Genomic DNA, 22920 nt, shown 5'->3' on the forward strand with positions numbered 1-22920 from the left:
AATGATATGAAAATGTTAATTTCTAAGAGCAATTTGCTATGATAGTAAAGCACAACGAATACAATCACAATGATTTCCTTAATGCCATTTCTCCAAATGTTCGGTAAAAAGCAAACGTATACAGGTTTTCGGAAGGACATCTGCAGTTATGTACAGCACAGTGTAATACAGTCTTTCAAAAAGCTTTGTCGCGTCATCCCGACCACTTCTCTTCCAGGTCTCCCACATGCCGGGCCACTACACACTGCCCCAAGTGCCCTGGAGCTGGGTGTCAGACAAGCAGAGCCAGCCCTCAGCCTCAGAGCTCACTGAAATTATCCCATTGGCAGGGAGCCCATGAAACCTAGCCAACTCCGTCCCAACACCCACACACAGGCTGCCCTCTATGGGAGCACCTCGCTGTAGCCCGGTCCCGAGGTACAATCCCGTCTGCGGGGCTGCCTGGTAGCACTCTGTCGTTTGGAGGTGTAAGGAAGAGAGAGCCCTGCCTTCCATCTATCACTGTGTTGTGTCCTGCCATTAAAATAATCTTCGGAGCCCCTGGCTGGCTCAGTGGGTTAGGTATCCAACTCTTGATTATAGCTCAGATCATGATCTCAGGGTTGTGGGACTGAGCCCCATGTTGGGCTCTGCACTGAGCCTGGAATCTGCTTAAGATTCATTTTCTCCCTAGGGGCGCCTGGGTGGCTCAGTCGGTTAAGCGTCGGACTTTGGCTCAGGTCATGATCTCAAGGCTTGTGGGTTCCAGCCCTGTGTCGGGCTCTGTGCTGACAGCTCAGAGCCTGGAGCCTGTCTTTGGATTCTGTGTCTCCCTCTCTTTCTGACCCTCCCCTGCTCATGCTGTGTCTCTCTCTCGCTCTTTGACCCTCCCCAGCTCATGCTGTGTGTCTCTCTCTCTCAAAAATAAATCAAAACATTAAAAAAAAAAAAAGAAAAAAAGATTCATTTTCTCCCTTTCTCTCTGCCCCTACCCGACTTGCATGGTGTTCTCCCTCACCTCTCTCTCATTCTGTCTGTCTCTCTAACACAAGATGAAACAAACAAAAAAACAAAACAAAAACCAGTTACGCTAGAACACTAGAGCAATATGTACTCGGAGAATACACAGCTATTACTGATTTCCTGTCGGAGCCCCCACGTTTCCTGGCGGCCTCAGGCAAGGATTGTCACTCTCCGGGGAGTGAACCAGTAAACAAGATTTGCATCTGGAGGCTGGAGATTGCCATTTCCTGATCAAAATAATTTTGGCGTCGGTCATGCTGGGCCAGACGTAGAGTGGCCAAGGTGCACAAAAGATCAAAACCGCATTTTGGATTATTCACTGCTAGCTTCCTCCCCCCAGCATTTGCTGAGGCAAGTCTGGGCATTCCTTTTGATATGCATTTGACTCTGTTTACCTGACAACCGATCCGCGTCAGTTCTCCGCCCCAAAATTCTATATAAGAGTGAATTATTTTCTTAAAAAATGGAGGAGAAGAATAAAGAAGAGAAGCTTGATCGGAATCCGTGTGTGCTGTCTTCACTCTCTGCGTCTCCCTCCTGCCCTGCTTTTCTCGCCCTCCCTCAGGTGAGGACCCGGGACGGAGGCGCGCTCAAAGCCGGGGACGAGCGCGCCTGGACCTGGCGGACGAGCGCGCCTGGACCTGGCGGACGAGCGCACCGCGCACCCGCAAGTGCCGCCCCAGCCCGAGTGGAAGCGGGCGGGCGGACGAGCGGACCCGGGCTTCGGGCTAAGACAATTTCCCACTAAGATCGTAGGAGGAAAACAGGCATTGCTCTACCTCTTTTACCTGACAGCTACAGGAAAGCAAAAAGCATGACTTAGAAAAGCTTTCTGAAACTGGTAACTCACTCACTCAACAAATGTTTACTGACCACCAAATATGAACCCAGAAAGACAACATCCCTGGCTTCAAAGACTCTATAATCCACTGAAGATGACCAGAGAAAAGCAAATTCAAGATAAAAATAAAAAACAAGTTAACGGACACGATCATTAGAGAGAGATTATTCCTACGCTATTAGGAAGAGTCACTGAGGCAACGGCCGAGGAAAGGGTCTTTGAGGCACCACTTTAAGTAGGACCTGATGGGATGGAGGGAGCCATCCAGTTAAGATCTGGAGTATTCCAGGTAGACATGATGGGAAGCACGAAGTCCTATCAGGCAGGAAAGGGCTTGGGTGTGTTGAGAAACTGGCCGGGAGCCAGGAGGACGAGCACACAGCACGGAGAGGGCAGCGCGCCTCCAGAGGGACAGACGGGATCTGGATCAGGGCGTTACAGGCCACACGGTGACGATCTCACAGTCTGTCATCTCCACACCCTATCCTCCTGCAAAACCCACACCCACACACACGCGCGTGCGCACACACACACTTTACAAAACACGGCTTTACTAAAATATCTTTGACGTATGCAAATTGTATATATTAAAAGTGTGCAACTTGGTGTTTTTACGTATACACTGTGAAAAGATCACCACAATCAAGTTAATTAACATATTCATCACCCCCATACAGTTACCACTTTTGTGTGTGTGAGCACATGTGCACACATGCATGCACACACACACACTTTTAGGATCAATGAATGTTTGTGTCTGTTTCATGGGAGAACGGCATGCAGCTTGATGATCTGGGTGCCAGGCTACTTCAGAGGAGCAGTTAGGTTGTAAATTAAAGTCACTGAAAGTAACAAAACAGTTGCTACTGTGTAACCACACAATGTCTACTAATAGATTGGGGCAGGATGAAACCTGATTCATTATCATACCGTATCACTCCTTTCCCAGTGCAGTCATGAAAGAGGAACACTTCTGTTTACCAGCAAGCAAGCAAGAAGGCAAGAGGGCAAGACCCTGTTAGTTTACTCAGTCCCCATCACCAGAGCTGCTGCTATGGGCCCACAGTTCTAAAACGGGGCGCCTGGGTGGCTCAGTCCTTAACCGACTTTTGGCTCAGGTCATGATCTCATGGTTCATGGGTTTGAGCCCCACATCGGGCTCTGTGCTGACAGCTCAGAGCCTGGAGCCTGTCTTCGGATTCTGTGTGTCTCTCTCTGTGCCTCCCCCACTCATGCTCTGTTTCTGTCTCAATAATAAATAAAAACATTAAAAAAATTTTTTAAATAAAAACAAAAAATGACAATTAGATCCACTTCTCCCTTTCCCAAATCAGGACGTTTCATTAAGCGCAAATCATTAATGATTTGAACCCCATTTAAAACTATTTGGAACATCCAACAATTACTTCATATTATGGAGAAAAGGCATGAAATATTTATCAATAAACGAAAAGTTCATGGCAGCTCTAAATCTTAGGCCATGTGCTGAAGAATTTAATGCTGTGAAATGCTTGGAATTTTGTTTTTAAGTGTGAAATCATTTTTCAGATGGAACAGACAAAAGTTAAAACTTGGGGCACTAGCAAATTCTTTTTCTTTGCTTGATAAGTATTTCCAGTTGTTTCAGCAAACATACCGTTATGAGGAACAAACAATACATCCTTTTCCCTTGGTTTACCAAAAAATACATGTACATTCAATAAGAGATATCTCTTTTTTTAATAAATTGTTTTGTTACTGGGTTCAGCCCTCTGCCCTCAAAAATAGGAAGCTCGGCATCCTTGGCCAGCTTAACTCTATCCTTAATACGCCTGTCAGTTTAGGGAAGGAGATCAGGAAAGAACTGAAGAGTCTATACTAGCAAGCTAAATGTCATCATAGGAGGAAATACTATCCACAACAGTGGACAAGTGAATAAAAAGCATTGAAAATGCCATAAAAATCAACTTACCTTACAGTATCTTAAAGCTTCCATTAATGTTAAGAATCCTACTGCTGCTTGTTCACGTATACCAAGAAGTTCTACAAAAAAACAGCACTGCATTAGCATATAGACATCTGAAATGTACCTATATGTAAATATAGTCAGCACTGCATTAGCATATAGACATCTGAAGTGTACTTATATGTAAATATAGATGTACTCTACATATATATTTTACATCAAAACTTTTATTCTCCAAAACTAGATTTTAAAACATAGCACGTATTTATTGTTGAGTTCCATCAAATCATCACTATATTACTAATTATTATAAAATACCATTAGATCATGTTTGTGTGGATGATAGGATACCTCAGATGTACGTTAAATGTATTTACGAACTTTATTTTCAATGTTAACTTTTAAAATGAGGACATTTTTCTCTCTGAAACCCAAGGAGTTACAGGCAAAAAGAAGAAAGAGATACTCGATAATATGTATTGTTTTGACTTAGAAAAATAAATGAATATGCTAATCTTAATCTGTAAAACTAACCATTGGTTATCAGTGAACCTACCAGTACAATACTTAAAATATGGGTATTTGATACCATTCCTGACTCCTATAAATAAATACAGTGTGCTTAAGACTCAGAAAACGAAGACAAATAGAACAAGGTATCAGTTTTACAAAGGCTAAATTTATCAAGAGAGATAGAAGAAAACACTTGTGTCTTCTCTGATTATGCACACACATACACACCGCATCTTCAAGTGATAAAAGAACATCTGCTTATTGTATTAGGGAAGGCATACAAAAGTGACATTTCAGTTGAACCTTGAAGTGTATGTAGGAATTTTCCAGGCCAAGAAAACGTTACGAAGAAAATTCAAGGTAGAGGAAACAATAAAGAACTATTAAAGTGAATGTACTTAAGGGGTGAAGAATATGCCAAAACCTTCCTTAATTAGGTCTCTTGCCTGGGGAAGCTGACAAATGGTGATTAACTAACAGAGTTCAGAAAAAGCAGCTTCTGGGAGTGGTATGAAGAGAGAAGGTGAGTTTGGTTTTAGACAAGCTGGGAGACAGGAAACCTCGGGACTTCTAGCTACAGATGGATACACAGCAGAGGCTCTGGAACACAGCGGGGAGAGGTCAGGGTAGGATGCAGAGCTTTGGGAATCGTCAGCACAGAGACGAGAGGTGATGTCGTGGATGCGGGTAAGAAAGAACAGACGGAGCTCAGAGAATGAAGACAAATGATTACTTCACAACCGAGATCTAACTGTGATGACGATCGTTTCTTTTACAGCCCACAGCTTTCAGTGACTGCGCATTCAGTGGGACTATAATATTTGGATCCACAAATATTTCTAAAAAGCATTTTTTCCTGGTTAAAAATTATGTCCACTGTAAATACAACGTACATATAACTTTGTTTCCTTTTCACCATCTGGCCATGTTTTATCTACTTTGTTTGTTAAGATATTGTGTTTTTCTTATTAGTTAATGTAATAATATCAATTCTTAGTCATACTATGTATTCTTAAGTACAACATTCAGGCCGTGTAAGCCAAGAACTAGGTGTTGAAACTTCTGGATTTATAAATTCAAAATTAATAGAATATATATGTCATTATACATAAAATTAGTATTTCTCACTAGTTTCTTATAAGTACCAAGAGGGGATAGCAATAGTTCCCAAACTGTCTTTTATGATTCCTAGGGATCCACAAGACCCTTGAGAGACTACATGAAATCAAAATGATTTTCATTAAAAGACATTATCTTTTTTTTTTAACTCTTAAACTTCCACGTGTATAAAGTGAAGTTTTCCAGAGGCCGAATGACATGTTATATCTTAACAGACTGACTCTATAAACAGAGATGAGCATGCTTACTAATTAACCTCGACACTGAAGGAACTCACAAAACTTTAAAGCAATGTCACTCTTCTTACTAATTTTCTTCTCAGTTTGGAAAATAGGTACTTACATTGACAAGTAAAGGATGGATTGTCGTTATTTTAAAATGAGTTAATACATCTTTTTAAGTATCTCAGCCTTAATTTAAAACAAAAATATTGATCATTATTTGGTTATAACTCATATAAGCAAAAGCTCTTTGGGATCTTCAATCATTTTTAAAAGTATTAAGAGCAAGAGCCAAAAAAAAAAATACCTGAATCACTGGATTAGAGCATTCAAAGGAAAAAAAGAGAGTGGGGGCGAGTGACCCAAATACAGAAGTGGTACTCTACGGCCTCACACGTTTCCGTCCTCTTCCTCCTGAGATTTAGTTTCAAGTTCAAGGAAGACAATATATGTTGAGAAACATTTTCACGCTTTAATTTCTAAAATCAGATACTACCACCTAGTGTTCTGATTAGATACTACATCATCTATGTCCTTGGGATTTTAAACAAACGTCTCAAAGAGTCTGTGTTATATCATGCTACTAGCTATGGCAAACTAGCTGTTCTTACTTGTTGGAGAATGAATTATTAATACTAGGTCAGTAATCACATGTTTAGGCATGTACTTTGGATGATAATATTTAAAAATTACTATTTCCTTAGATTAAATATTAAAATGTTTTATCTGTGGTAGCTAATGCATCCTTAAGAATATTTATTAGCATACAAAATTGTAAATTTAGTGAGGATATACCCACCTCACATATTACAACTTACAGAATTTATTTGCATAAGACTTGTCTCAGTAAGTCTCAAAGAAGTCAATTTACACTTGCAGAAGATCCTAATAATTGTGTCACTGTATTCTAGAATTTTCTAACTTTGTTTTCTTAGCCTCGTATTTCAGATTAATCATGATCAGAGTCTTTATCAAGCCCGTCTGCTTCAGTCAGTGAGACCACACACACACACACACACACACACACACACACACACAGAGTTTTATATTTTCAGTTTTCCATTCCACCCTCTTCTCTTCCACCTCAGCTGTCACTTCTCACCACCTGCAGCACATCTGCGGAAGTCCTGCTTGGGCCTTTTAAATCTGATGCGGACTTGGAAACCAGATGACTGCACTGCACTTATTTAAGAAACATACCCTGAGTGCCAAGTACTGAAAAGAAACAACGCTGCACAGTGCAGGAGTACAAAGCTACCACTGCGAACACGGAGATGAAGACAACAGGATCTCCTCTGCAAACCAGGTAAAGATAAGGGGTTAATAATCAAAATACACATGGGACTTCTACAACTCACTTGGAAAAACCCAAATCACCTAGTTAAAAATTGGGCAAAGAATATGAATCGACATTTCTCCAAGAAATACATATAAATGGTCAACAATACATGAAAAGATGCTCAGCGTGGCTAATTATTAGACAGACGCAGAACAAAACCACACAGAGTTACCACCTCATACCTGTTAGCATGGCCGTTATCAAAAACCAACCAAAAGCTGTTGGTGAGGATATACAGAAACTGGAACCCTTATACACTGATGGTGGGAACGTAAAATAGTGTGGCAGCTACAGAAAAGAGTATGGAGGTTCCTCAAAAAATTAAAACCACAACTACCATGTGATAGAGCAATTCCACTTCTGGGCACTCAATCTAAAAGAACGAAAAATATTATGAGATAATCTTTTGCAAATCCCAAAGAGGTATCTGCGCTCCCACACTCACTGCAGTGCTATTCACAACAACCAACACGTTCAAACAACCTACAAGTCCAGCGGCTAATGAAGGGATCAACATACTGGGTACACACATGCGATGGAGTATTACTCAGGCTGCAAGGAGGAAATCCTATCATATGTGGCAACAGGAACGACCCTGAGGACACTATGCTGGGTGAAATACACAAGTCACAGAAGGAGAAATACTGCACGATTCCACTTAGATGGGTACGTAAAATCATCAGGTTCACAGAGGCAGAGTGGAATGATGGTGGCCAGGAGCTGGGAGGAGGCGGCAACGGGGAGCGGCTCCTCGTCAGATGAAGGTGCAGTCATGTAAGATGAGTAGATTTCAGATACCTGCTGTGAAACTTCATACTCACAGTGAATACTGTATCCTAACTTAAAAATTCATTATGAAGGTAGATCCCATGCTGAGTGTTCTTACTACAATTTAAAAAACACATCTTCTCCACCTTCCTCAAGAGAGTAGGTGAGAACAAAGCAGAATGCGTTAAGTACCATGAAAACAAAACGCTCAGAGGTCAGGCCAGATCACGCTGGGCTGTGACCACCAGCAAGCTCCCCCGGGGGGGGGGGGGACGTAAGTCTTTGGCAAAGGGCACAGCATGAACAAAGAAATTAAGCAAGTAGCAGAATTTTACTCAAGCACAGGTGTAAAAATAAGCCGGGATGAAGTTACGCAGAGTCCTTGAGTAAGTAAAGTAAAAAGTGAGAAAAATTAAAAATGACATTTCCAAGAAGGTTAGAACAGCTAAACTAAAAAGCGATAAAATACTGAGAAAGACCTGGCTATCTCACGGACACATAAATTGCACACGTATATACAGTTGGAGCTGTAAACTTTGTGAAATCTAGTTTTGAAAGTGAAGAGCTTTTCAAACCCAGTTACTGCTTGTTTGCTGTATTCCTAAGAAGTCAGGTTGCTACAGGGCTGGCATGTAGCTAGGCGTTGCCAAATTTAGCAAATAAAAATACAAGATGCTCAGTTAAATTTAAATATCATATAAAAAAACAAGTTATCTTTTTTGGTAAAACTAGATTCCAAATATTGAATGGCACATACTTATATTAAAAATGATTTACTCTTTGTCTGAATTCTAATTTAACAGAGAGTCCTGTATTTTACCTGGCAACTTAGCTCTAACTAATTACATGTATTTTTACAAGTAAAAAAAATTTACAGAAAATAAGCACTTGTGTGCTTTTCTCACACTAATTCACAAATTCTAATAAACCAAACACTTCAAATTTGTTTATCACCTAGCCCCTTAATTGTGATTATTACTTTAAAAATACTAAAATTTCAAAATGATCTTAATCTTCAGTTCAGAGTCTCTTAGTGTGTATGTATCATGAGTTCATCAACTTTCAATGAACTATTTTATTATCTCCTGGATGGACTGGGATAAAACAAACAAACAAACAAACAAAAACACAAGCTCTGGGTTGCTGATTTATAAGAGCTGACTCTACTTCAATTCCATAAAATGAAAACATTAAAATAATTATCAAACGAACATAAAACAATACACGTACAATACATATAGTAACAAGTACACAAATACAGCAGGATGCCTATAAAACAGAAGAGAGACTGTCAGAAAACTGATCTGCAGGTAAACAAAGTCAAAGAAAACCTCGGCTCAAAATGCAAGCAGTAGTGCAAGCCAAAGAAATATGGCAGGTAAAAAGGGGCCAGACCATAAGAGGATTTGAGAGCCTTCGTTAAGGAGTTTAAGTGCATGGGCAAACCAGTCACTGAATGGTTGGGAGAAACTATCATGATCTGATTTAGCTTGTAAAATGGGACACTAGCCACTGGGAAGGACTAAGGGGGCGGGCAAAGGTGAAATGAGGTGACTAGTTCCACTGTGTTCTACTAAGGAAGCAAAAGGGTTTTAACAGTTGAGGGTAGAATAAAGTACTCAGATTCAGGAACTGTCATTAAAAGACACAAAAAGAAACAATATATATGGGAAGATTACTACTGTAAAGATGTCACTTCAAAATCATCTACAAATTCAATATAACCTGAATTGAATTCTAACACATTTCTTAAAACTGCAACTTAAAATGCTGGGAAAAAGTTCAGTTGGACTAGATAATACAAAAATGGCAATAATCATTTTGAAAAAGTGTGAGAGTAGCAACATGGGCTGACCAATATCAAAAACGTTATCAATGCAATAATGTAGTTTCGGCATAAGAACTTACAAATAGATTAGTGGAATAGAAGAGTACAAAAAATGTCTCATACATATGGGAAAATCTGTTGTTTGATCAAGTAGGTATTTCACATCTGTGGGGAAATAAGCTATTTTTTGGAGATAAGTCAACTGGTAGATCCCTATCTCACACCACTCATAAATAAATAATCCAAATAGACTAAAGAGCTAAAGATTTTTTAAAAACCCTACAAAAGCATTTGAAGAAAATACTAGGAAATATTACTTTAATTGTGGGATGGGAGAAATACAAAACTGATTCAAGAAAAAAAATTTAAAAACCAAATGGAACAGAACAAAATCAAAAAACATTATAGAAAAGATGAAATGATTTATCTTCATAAAAATGAAAACCTTGGGTATGATAAAAGATACCATTAACAAAGAGACAGAAAAGGCTGAGAGAAAATATTTACAACACATACACAAAGAAAAAATTTACAGAGCTCCTAGACACTGTGAATAGAAGAAAATAACTCCTTCCCCACAAAATGCAAAAAGCTAGAAAGAGGCAATTCCTACAAGAGGAAATACTAAAAGCTGACAAACACACAAGAAGATGATAAAGCACAGACTCAGGTGGAATGAGAGAAATGAAAATTAAAATAGGCTATCAACTATCAGTAAGACGACATAATATTAAAGATGGATGGTTCTGAGAGGCAGCCAGGATGCAAAAAAATAGGAACTCTCCTACAATGTTAGAAGCAAAGTGGACATATTACCAGTTAGTAAAGCGGACTGTAGAAAGTACCCTGGCATTATCTATCAGTTTAACAGGTATTCTTCCAAGATTAAATATAGGACTTATCATATGACCCACGGTTATCACTCCTAGGTAGATAGGAAAAAAGGAACACATATATCCACACAAAAACTTGTACATAAATGCTCCTAACCACATTATTCAGGACCGCCAAGTGGAAACAAGCCAAATTTCCTTCTATCAATAAATGAATACATAAAAGACAGCCTAGCCACACCGTGGATTATTATTCACCAATAAAAAGGAGTGAAGTGCTAGTCTATGCTAAACATAGATGAACCATGAAAACATGCCAAGTGAAAGAAGCCAGTCACAGATGATTAGATACTACAGGATTCTATTTTTATTTTTTTAAACACTTATTTATTTTTTGAGAGAGCATGAGTAGGGTACAAGCAGAGAGAGAGGGAGACACAGAATCCAAAGCAGGCTCCAGGCTGTCAGCACAGAGCTCCACACAGGGCTCGAACTCATGAACCACGAGATCATGATATGAACTGAAGTTGGACACTTAGAATGAGCCACCCAGGCACCGCTACAGGTTATTCTATTTTTAAGAAATCCTCAGTTTTGGCAAATTTAAGGACAGAAAATAAATTAATTGATGCCTGGAGCTGAGCAGTGAGGGGATTATGGGGAGTGACTGCAAATAGGTAAAAGGGATCTGTTTGGGCTGATAAAAATGTTCTAAAATTGACATGATGGCTGCATAACTAAAATCATGGAATTGCACATTCTAAATAGTACCACACAGGGGCACCAATTTTGGCTCAGATCATGATTTCATGGTTCCTGAGATGGAGCCCTATATCAGGCTCTGCAGACAGAGAGAAGCCTGCTTGGGATTCTCTCTTTCTCTGCCCCTCCCCTGCTCACACTCATGTGTTCTCTCTCTCTTTCAAAATAAATAAACAAACATTAAAAAAAATGAAGCAAATAGTACATGTATGCACACTCATGCATTATCTCTTTCATAATAAACATTAAAAAAATGAAGCAAATAGTACGTGTATGGTATGAATTCTATCTTGATAAAACTATTAGTAACAAAAATTAACTGATGCCTAAGTTTTTAGCACTTTTAGAAATCTACCCTATAGGAATACTTGAATTATACAGAAAGATTTATATACAAAACTGTTCATTGCAATATTTGTTTATAACAGCCCAAAATGGTAACACAATATACATGTTCAACATAAACTAAAGCAAAAGACAAACTGGAAAAAATAAAGGCAAGAAAACTGCCCTATTTATCTTTCATTGAGCCTCTTGGCCTTTCCTGGGTAATACAGAATATTCATTTCTTTCCAACTGCTGGACTGATGATTACTGCTGGGAAACAGCCTATCTCTGAGCTTTACTAGTTGGACCCACTCTAAATCCCTCTATGTAAACTCATTCCTACTCTTACTGCTCACTCCACATTTAAAAACTTCTCCCATCATCCATTTTTTTAATATCTTCTGAAAGCAGTGGATTCAAACCCCTTCTCTCCTTTATGCACCTCTAACTTTACCTCTGTCCACTCAGTCTCAGGGGACTTTAAAATCTCAAAAATTCTCCCAGTTTAATCTTTCACAGCTCAAATTCTGCCTTCTTTTCTCCACCCATTCTTTCTTCCTGCTTTAGAAGAACTGTGTATCTTTCCAAGGCTGCTCCTATCTCTGACCCCGTTTACTTGGAGGTGGTTCCCTTCCCTGGGCCAACAAACAACTTCTGTGACTTCTATACCTTAAAACAAACCTACACACAGCATCTCTTCACATGGGCAATCAAGTCCTCTCTTTTCCTCTTTGGCCAGCAAAATTTCCTTGCTTACACTGCTAAAATATGTATCCCTATGATCTCGTTTCTATCTCAATTGCTCTTTTAGGTTTTTTTTCCCAATATTTTGAGAGAGGGGAGAGAGGGAGAGAGAGAGAGACTGAACGAGCGGGGGAGGGGCAGAGAGGGAAGGGGACAAAGCTGACAGCACAGAGCCCCAGTGGCTCAAATCCCCAACCATGAGATCATGACCTGAGGCGAAGGCATATGCAGTTAAGACTGAGCCACCCAGGGGCCCCTTCAATTGCTCTTTTAAAGCAAAGACCTAGCTAACTGCTCAATTTAGTCCTCATTCTCCTTGAATGAGAAACAAAGCATGAGGCTCATTCATAAACTCTGTATCGTGGACAAGAATCTTTGGATTAAGGGTGCCAGGGTGGCTCAGTCGGTTAAGCATCCGATTTTGGCTCAGGTCATGATCTCATGGTTTGTGGGTTTGACCTCCACATTGGGCTCTGTGCTGACAACTCAGAGCATGGAGCCTGCTTCGGATTGTGTGTGTGTGTGTCTCTCTCTCTGCCCCTCTCCCACTCAGTTACTATTTTTCTCTTTCAAAAAAAAAATAAATGTAAAAAAATGTATATAAAAAATAATCTTTGGATTAAATTCTCAAAATCCTTTTCTCTCCATGAGGCAAATAATTTCCTCTCAGGTTATGAATATTACAAGATAAACTTCTTCCACATCATCTTCTATATTTATTATCACACTCAAAATTCTGTTAAATGTAGTTTAAGAGGCAGTTTATCAAAATGACTAAGTATGCTGGGTATATGGAATCTGACTACTGTCGCTGAGATCTCATCTCTGCTAGTGTGAAGTGAAGCAGGAATTCTTAACCCCTCTGTGCCCTAGTTTCCTGCACTCTACAGTCTTCAGAGAAGAGTTACAGGAATGACGTCATTAGGTCCTAAGGACAGTGCTTGGTGCAGTCGCTTAACCGCTCCCCACCGCTGCTTAATTAATGGGCATCAGACCATCATGCCCGGCTATCCCAGCTCTTCAGAGAAAATGAAATACTTGAGGGCAGAGACTTTTTCTGACACCAAAACACACAGAGTGACTTTCAAGTGAGTTTGCCATGATGTGTCTTCACGTGCTCATTTCTTCAAGAAGCTGTCTGTATTTGAAAACCTAGTCCCATATCTCCTCAGTTGGATGCTGTGGGTTCTACGCCCCTGTGGCCTCTCACGGAGACAGAGGTGCAGCACAAGGTGCTATGGGGGAACGAGCACAGGCTGTGGATGAGGTCAAAAGCACTTGATGCCTCTGCTGTGTGATGCTGGGCACATTACTAGATTATCTGAGGCTCAGGTTTTGTATCTTTCCATCAAAGTTAAGAAGACACATATCAGGGCACCTGGGTGGCTCAGTCGGTTAACTATCTGACTGGATCAGGTCATGATCTCACAGTTCATGGGCTGAGCTCCATCTCGGGGTCTTTGCTGACAGTTCAGAGCCTGAAGCCTGTTTCAATTCTGTCTCCCTCTCTCTCTGCCCTCCCATGCTCATGCTCTGTTTCTCTGTCTCAATAATAAACATTAAAAAAAAAACTAACAAAAAGACATATATCTGAAACATACTGTTTAGCCCAAAGGACATAAATACTAGTTGCTCTTTTGTTCTTCCTTCCAAATGCCTTCAGTGACTGTTTTCCTAACACTCAGCAACTAAAATGTCAACTTCTCAGTATTAAGAACCCTGAGGTCTTCCTCAGCTCCAGGTTTACGATCATGCTTCTTATGAGTCTCCCTCACAGATGCTGTGCTTCTTCCAAGGGTCCTGAGACCTGGCTCATCAGAAGGATCCTGGGGTGATTTTAGAAGTACCTGCCCAGGACGCCTGGGTGGCTCAATCCATTAAAGGTCCAGTTTCGGCTCAGCTCATGATCTTACCTTTGTGGGTTCGAGCCCTGCACTGGGCTCTCTGCTATCAGCACAGAGTCTGCTTCTGATCTTCTCTCCCCTCCCTCTCTGCCCCTTCCTCACTCGTGTACTTCCCCCCACCGCTCAAAAATAATAAATTTTAAAAAATCATTTTTAAAAAAAAGGAAGAAGTACCAATGCCCCGTCTCCACCACGAAGAATCTCTAATTTATGTATTTACTCTTGGCAGGGGCCTGAGCACTGACAAGCTCCTCAAGTGGTACCACGTAGTCAGGATTAAGACCCGGGGCGTCTTCCGTCTCATCTGCCTCCCAGGCCCCACCTGTGTTCTTCCTCAAAATGCCCGCTTGCTCGTCCCGGCTGCCTCCATTACAGTGTCAGCTCCGGCCTAAAGTCTCCCTGCTCACCCCAACATCAACAGGGGAGGGAGCATCTCCTCCTTCCTCTGAACCCGTGCCAGTTTCTCTGAACCTGCTTGTGTCACACTGTGGTGCGGTCACCTGCGCGCACGTTCTTCTTGCCCCAAACCAGGTGTGTGTGCTTTTGAGGGAAGGCTGAGTCCTCCCCACGGGCCAGTTAAGGCATTTTAGAAATCCGATCTCAATTGTCACAACATCCCTTTGAGGAGGGCATTAAACCTCCATATTTTTTTTTAAACTAAGGACACGGAAGCCAGAAGTCAAGTGGCTTGTCTAAGGATTTTACCACTAGTAACTCACAATTTCTCTTCACTTACTACCAATAGTGCAGCCTCCTTGCAGGTTGTCACATCGGAAAAACGCCCAATAAATGCTGAAGAATGTACAGATTTTTAAGTTTGGTGACGGAACCCAGATTATGTCAGCATTGCTTACAACTAAGGGAAAATGAAAGAAATATGATCTATTTCCTTTTCCAAGATAGTTCCTTCAAAGTCATTGCTTAGTTTTAATATTTAAACTTTACTTAAAAAAGTTCACAGTAAGACAAGAGTTTTGGAAACTGCTACTTTAAGAAACAGAAAACAATGAATCTGTACACATCGAGAACAAAAAGTTGGATAAGTGACTACTGTTCTATAAAGAAAGTAACAATTTCATGGCAAGAAAAACCATCTATTGGAGGATAGGTGAGGAATGGCCTACGGAGACAGTAAGAAAAGTCCGGCTCTGGGAGTAGGAGAGGGTTAGGAGAACGTGCAGAAGGAGAACGGAGGACCAAGCTGACCAGCGTCAAGAGCTAGAGCAACACGCCCAAGCCCAGGCGGAAAGAGTCATGAGCCACAGCCCAGCAGGAGCAGCAAGGACAGGGGTGAGGCAGGGCGAGATGCTTCAACCTCAGTGGAGCAGGAACCTTCCTTCTCTGATCATCTGAGATGGAAGATAGATACTTCAGGCCCCAGAAACTGCAAGGGGAAGGAACAAAGAAGCCGGGGGGGGGGGGGGGGGGGGGGGGGGGGGGGGGGGGGGGGGGGGGGGGGGGGGGGGGGGGGGGGGGGGGGGGGGGAGTGCATGTTACTCGAGAAAGAACGGCATAGCTTTAACTGGCAGGATTAAATGCCTTCAGTATTGAATCAGAAGGGAAGGTTCAAGAATAGGACAGGCTCGCTTACAAACAACAAAGCAAGGTCTCCTGTGTAGTCTGTCCACGAATTGTTCTATCCTTTACCAGAAATCAGCAAGACTAGGTTCTCATTCTAACCCAAACATTAAATGAATAATTTTGCAGTATTTTTTTGACAGAGGGAACAAGAGAGTGAGGGGCAGGGAGAGAGACTGAGAGAGTATCCCATGAGGGGGAGGGGGAGAAGGAGAGGGAGAGGGAGAAGCAGGACTCATTCGGGGTTTATGTTTTACCCAAAGAGGGGCTCAAGCTTACCCAATGCAGGGCTCAAACTCACCAACTGTGAGATCATGACCTGAGCTGAAACCAGATGTTTAACAACTGAACCATCCAGGCACTTTAATTTTGCAATATGTTATTTAACGTATGGAGGGAAGATAGTTCTAACATTTCTTAAATGGTAAAACAAAGGGCTGGATTCTGTGAGTGTGCTTTTAAACCTGAAATTATATCATCTTTACCAACATTTTCTACCTTCATATTGGATCCTTTCATGTTTCTGTTAATTAACTATACCTATTTCTAAACTTTGAGAAAAATTCATATTAAGGAACAAGATCCGCTCGTTTAAATGGGAATAAAAAGCATTATACTGCTTCTGTCATTTGGTGACAGTTTCGTCTCATTGTAGAAGAAACACAATTCCCTGTGAAGTGCAGAAACTTCCGAAGCATCCTGTCCTAAGCTATGTACGCCAGAAAGAGGGGCATGGTAGTTAATATAAGTTGAATAACTAAATAACTGAAATTAGACTGAGCATCTGAAAGGAATTTTATTCAGAATTATTTATCAGTGCATCACTGGATGAACTGGCCAGTAATGTGGCTTCACTTAAATGTCCCTGGGAAGCTAGAGCAGAGAAATAACTGAGACCAGAGATGGAGGTATAGTGGAAGGGGTGGGTGGTTTAAAATGCTCAGATAACATTACATGTGCCCAGCATTTTAAAGGAAATTATGCACATTACACGTAATACAGGAAAAACCACTAGAGGCACAAAATTGTAATACTTATAATTCTCTTCAATTTTAAGAAAACCAATACTATCTGAGGCTTACAGATACTGCTGGATAAATATGTACCAGATTTATGGATAATAAGAGATTTATTACTTTTCTAATGAAGTTAGTCCTACAATCCCGGTTTTTTACTAGAGAAAACTTAAAGGATTGAGAAGTAACTTGACTAAAGTCTTACACTTGGAATTTGAATCCAAGTTTGTCGGTCTCCAAACTCCATACTCTTTAAGTGACAGTGCCTTGAAGACAGGTAAGGGTTTTCGTATATAAAGCACTTATCTTAACCTCGAAGTAATGCAGAGCCATTAAATACATGAATAACAGTCAACTGTACTCTAGTGAAACAGTCATAAAAGTGACAAACACAGCAAAGAACATACTTACTCATTCCTGAGCATTCTCTATCGCCATCCCACACATTAGACACAGCATGTCCGGTCAGTAGGAGGTTAATTAAACTTTGGCTATTAATAAAAATTTAAAAGTAATTAAAACATGAATAAACTAGTTTTCAAATCAAACGGTCTCTACAGTAAGGCATAAAGTAATGACTACTTACATTACACTATGTTGATTAAGAAACAACGGCAGAGAAAACCTTACATTTTTATTTTATACACTCAATTGCACAGCTTTGCTAAATGTATCACTACGCACACCACCACAGTGCTGTCTACTGTGCTATATACTCATCTACACAACTTTATCCAACACATCACCTTTAAATGGATGAAAAGATGAGACTAATAATTTGGTTAATATTTATAATCATCTATAAATATATATAGAAAGATGTAATTATTTTTGTGTTTGATGGCTGATTTAATTTTAACCTCTGAGGCACAAAGATCTAAAAAGAAAGACTTATGTAATACAGTGGGTTACCTATCACTGTTTCATTGATTTTAGCTGAAATATTTACAACTCGGGTGTGTGTGTGTGTGAAGAGGTGAAGTTTCAGAGAAAAATAAGGAAAAAATATTTCCCCCAAACAGGAAAGCATTTACAAATAGGTAAGGATATACTTATTTCTAAGTAAATTTCATCCATGAAAAAATTTCCTAAGTGGAACATAGAGCAGAATTTGTTAAAGCACCCCTGTTGTTGTCTTAAAAGAAATTTTTTTGCCGTAATAGATCCAATGCATTCAGAAACCTGAAGTGGAAAATAACATTTCATATACAAAACAAGCAATGCATAAAGCACAAGGCTGCTCAAATTCATATACTTTATGCTGTCCATAATGACAAAATCATCTGACTGAAAGTCAAGCTCCTAAAAACTTAATTCCATGTAGGTAGGGAGACAACAGATTTTAGTTAATTACCTGCCATGTCCATATACAGGATCTATCAAAGGTTCATTTGAATCTTCAATTTCATTTTTTATGTTTTCAATGCCCTAAAGGAACCAAGAAATTCACTGGCTTATTTTAAAAACTAAAAGTGAAATGTACAGTAATTTAAAAACTGACCATTTTTTACTACAAATGAATAAAACACAATTATTTAAGTAACTTTTCTCCCAAAAAGCTACTCAGATTTGATGTGGGCAGAAACATTTGAGATGCTAATTGTTAGGAAGTAGCTCCTCCAAAAATCTTTTCTTTCAGGGGCTCTACATCAGGCGCTGATTGACTCACGGGTAATGAGATAATGTTTAAGTTTCAGGAGGAGGGAGGAGAAAATTATTTCATCTAAAAGTTAACATTCACTTGACTTCAGGCTAAATTCAAACTTAATACACCTGCCAAGGCATCTGATGTACTTGCTTAGGCCATTTAAAAACTTATAGGTACTAAACACACGCACACCAGTACTGAGAGAGATATTTTCTTAAAAACCAACTTTCTGATACTCACTGTACTTCAGTAAGTACAAGACCTGGGCGTGTAACCTCATCAACTCCGGAAAGACAAAGATAAACTGCTCTTTCTCGTGCTGCTCACCAAACTCCAACCACTGGTTCTATCAGATTATAGGCTATTTCTAAGGATTAAAGACATTAATCAATAGCCCAAATACTGAATGACTGCCTAAGTAATGTAGGAGGACACAAACAAGTATGAGATCTTACTCCTTTTAAACACCACGCAGCAGCCTATGATAAAGCCAAAATAAGTAATATAAACAAGGGACACCATGACTGGTGAGGGACATCATTTCAAAGACCAGCACAAAGAAGAACAACGAGACAGAATGGTTTATTGGCTGTACAGGGCAAGAGACGGAGGAGGTACCAAAAGTCCTGAGCGTAAAACACTGGGGGCATAATGCACAGTCAAAGCTGAACTAAGAGCCCAGGCATTGCAGGTCCCCTGCTCACCCCTATTTACCAATTCTCAGCAACCACAGAGGGCTTCAGGTTCTTTCTCTTCAACATGCCCCTAAAATTTTTTTAAATTTCCAAATTTAGAACCTGCTTCTCAATATGTTCCTTGTCTTTTCCATTTCCACGGTCACTGCGCTAGCTTCCGCTCAGCTCTTCAGTGCCCACTTTTCTCACCTTCCCGACTCTCATCTTCTCCCCCATATACTGACTCTCTCCCACGTGACTCTCACCCCAAGTTACAGAAACTCGTCAACAAAAAAATGTTATTCTGTCTTCAAGATCTTTATTCCAACTGTAGCCAGATAAAATCGCAATTATGTTTTGCACAGAACACAAGTGCCTTCACATTCTGAGGCATTTTTATCCAGGTGCCCTGTCTCATCCTCCACAGCTGCCCCCCTGGTGTACTATGCTGCAAGCTATATTGAATTCCGTATAGTTCTTTGGGTGTCATACCCCCAACCCATATGCCTTTATACTTGCTGTTTCCAAGGCTTAGAAATCTTCCCACAGCTTTTCGATCGAGAAAACTCTTCCTTATCCATCAAGACCCTCTATCCACCACATGGTCCCTACTATATAAAATCTGTCCTTGAATCTACCAAAAAACAACCTCCAAACTCAGACATTATTCTCCTGTTTTCTCCCCAGGCTTTGTGCATGCAACAAATAAACACCAAAAACCACTGCCATGATGGAATTGTTAGTGTGTCGTTATTTTTACGGTACTGAAGGGGAACCATTAAAAATAAATGTATCTCACACTATAATTCCAGTCCCTAGCATAGAGTCAATGCCCAATAAACATCTGTGGAATGAAAGAAATCTGCTGTCAGACATGGTAAGTCTAGCAGGATATTCAACTAACGCGCTGCTGGAGACAGGAGATTGGCCCTTGGGGCAAAAAGGCAGGATAGGATGTGTACACACAGCAATCAGCCACATAAAATTAAGGGGAGAAAGTAAAATGCCCATGAAAGAAAAAGCATGCAGTAGACAAGGACTGAAAAGTTTTGGAATATAGTTTTGGAATATAAAAATGTAGAGGGGGAGAGAAAGGAGGAGATAACAGGCAAAGAAGAAAATGAAGCCATCAAGAAAAGGGGGGTGGGGGACCATGAAACAGTGTAGAAAGGGAAGCAGCACCGTGATGTATCTGGTAAGTCAGGAAAGGGACTGAGGGCAGTAAGAGCTTCCAGAGGGCATGAAGGGGTCAAATGCCAGACACTGCCAAGATGACAGAAAACAAAATTCAGAAGAACGGAGTGCATTTCATAATTAGAAAATTATCGATAACCTCTACAACACAGAAGATCAGGGGTAGAAGTAAGTGTGAAAGTGGTTAAGTACTAAGTGAGTAGTGAAGAAAGAGAACTTGATTATCATCAGCATAAGAGATTTTTATTCTGAGACTTAGGAAGAATATCAATTTAGAAAGAGTATCAAGAATAAAATTATTCATCACAGCAGGAAAAGCACTACTAAACTCAAATTAATAAAAGCCAGAAGAAGCATCTTCTTAAACAAACCTTTGTCAGTAACACAGAATACAAAAAAAGCAATACTCCAAATTTGTTTCCCCACATTGAATAGTGGTCCAAGACAGCATCTTTTAATTCTGATAAACTTCTGAAAGATCTTTTTCTGGGGGGAAAAAAGAATTAAGTATTAGTACTAGAACAAAAATGATGACATTCACAAATGGGGAAATTTTTAAATTGTCTTATACATTAAACTGTATACAAACAAATGAGATTTCTGTAAGTGCCTCAAATTTTCAATACATATTTAGCCATAAAAGCAAAAGCTATTGCTGACAAATGTCACTAACTATATACCATTAAGAAAGAATGCCGACTTGGTAGGGAGACTCTTCATATGGTAGGGAGACTCTTCATACTTAGTGAACTGTCTGGCATCAGTGCATTCTACAATAATCACACATATTTAAAGCATGAAGTGGCCCTCTCTAAGAGGTGTTCAAGAAAAAAAAGAAAGCTTGACTCTGTAAAGCCTGAAGATTATTTAATAAATCATCTGAATACCAAAGAGAAGGTGAACATTTGTGGCTTCTTTTCAAAGAAATCAAGGTCATATTTCAAATGCCACCTGTGATTCTATCCATGCAGCTATCCTTACCTTTCACAATGACACGTTTAATGCTCTAATGAAAATACGGCACTTTTAGCAAAAATCGTAGAAGGCATATTTTGGCAAATAAGAGATAATAATTCAAATATTTATCTTATTAGAAATCTTTGTTGGGGAAATATTAAGCTACAATGATTTTTTTTTCATTCTAACGATGGAGAACCTTGACACATTATGAAAAAGTGTATTTTGGTAGTTAGCTAATTTAGGAATCAGAGTAATTTGAGTGAACTTTTGTAAATGATTAGTTTAGAAACACTGATAAATGAATCCTCAAGTATACAAATCTAAGTACCTTTCCACGGTATGAACAGACTTAAAATGGCAATGTGTCCACAAGGTAAGTATTTTAAATGTTCCAATGTTACTTACTGAATTAATGCATGAAATCGCTCAAAGCCAAGCTCTTCGACAGCCAAGGCAGCTATACATAAAAGACACTTTTCAGCACTCCACACGGCAAATAAATGACACAAGATACACACAGCAGGCTGTAAATACTTTCAAGCAATCAAAATTTTCCCTGTTTCCTTGCTTCCTTAAAGTTCTCAGTTTATTTTCAACGTTACTGTAACAGAAATTTATATTTCAATATCTTGGTTACCATGATTATAACTACAACGGATATGATGCTGAGAATGTAGAAGGGGGATTAAATAATAAACCTTTACTTTCCATTGTTATGCTAGGATGGTTCATAAAATAGGAGTGCTTCACACATCACTGGAATGTGTCTTGCACTTTTAAATATGCAATTCATAGATCCAAGAAAAGTCGTCAGAGCTAATCTTCCTCCTTCATCATATAAAATCTTGAGGTTAAATGTTTAACTGTTAAACAAACGTGTATAAAAAGGCATAGCACTTTGAAACTACACAGGTTCAATGGCAGCTTTAAGTTTGTTTCCTTATTTGCTTGTAACGTATTTAGATTATGATTATTAGTACAGCATAATTATAAGTTTAAAAAAAAACAAAGTAATTAAACTACTTTAAATCCAAGGTCATGTTTCTGCAGCACTTTACTAAGTGCCAGGCCCCTCCCCAAAAGCTCTACAGGTCTTAACCTCACTGAGTCCTCTGACGACCCTATTGCCCCATTTGACAGAAGAGGAACTGAGGCACAAAGCAGCAGCTTCGCTGGAGTAGAACAGCTAACAACAGAGTTGAGATCTGAATCGAGTCTTGACTCCCTCTGCAAAGATAATATCTTTAAAGATCTCATACATGTGTCAGAGTGTACAACTTCATACCAATTTTATAAAGCAAATCTCAGTACATTTAAATATTAATTCTTACTAGAGAATGAGAGAGTTGGATTCATTAGGAATTCAAAATCAGGATTTTGATTTAGAAGCTAAAATGTCTCATGGGGCCATCCTTTCAAAATCTTTTTAATTTTCAAATGTTTCGAACAATTTTTAAAAATCTTCACAAGTCCAAATGGGTTAATTTCAGTAACATTTCTTGTGTGGGAAACAAACTGAAATTGAACCTGAGCATTCACTACTGCAAACACGAGTGCATTACCAAAAGCCAAAACTACACACACCACAAAAGCCAATGAAATTAATGTTTGTGCAGACTGTAATATTGACATGAGGGAAAACAGCTCACATGTAAGATTTCCGGGTACAACAAAAATTCGACCTATCCGTTTCTAAACTGTACT

General features: G+C 39.6%; 1 protein-coding gene across 5 annotated transcripts in view; it reads right to left on the reverse strand.

The window, feature by feature from the left end:
* The window catches only part of MINDY3 (MINDY lysine 48 deubiquitinase 3), a 90440-nt gene that overhangs the window by 47342 nt on the left and 20178 nt on the right, over positions 1-22920 (reverse strand). For 4 of the 5 annotated variants that reach the window (XM_029954551.1, XM_029954553.1, XM_029954550.1 and 1 more), the window contains exons 5-9: positions 21622-21673; positions 20628-20742; positions 18095-18168; positions 17152-17231; positions 3795-3865 (exon numbers count right to left, since the gene is read on the reverse strand). In XM_029954551.1, the coding sequence (XP_029810411.1) occupies positions 3795-3865; positions 17152-17231; positions 18095-18168; positions 20628-20742; positions 21622-21673 (392 nt within the window). The remainder of the gene's footprint in view (positions 1-3794; positions 3866-17151; positions 17232-18094; positions 18169-20627; positions 20743-21621; positions 21674-22920) is intronic. The other variant, XM_029954554.1, reaches the window with a different exon arrangement.

Source organism: Suricata suricatta, chromosome 10 (genome assembly GCF_006229205.1).
Source record: "Suricata suricatta isolate VVHF042 chromosome 10, meerkat_22Aug2017_6uvM2_HiC, whole genome shotgun sequence".
NCBI lineage: Eukaryota > Metazoa > Chordata > Mammalia > Carnivora > Herpestidae > Suricata > Suricata suricatta.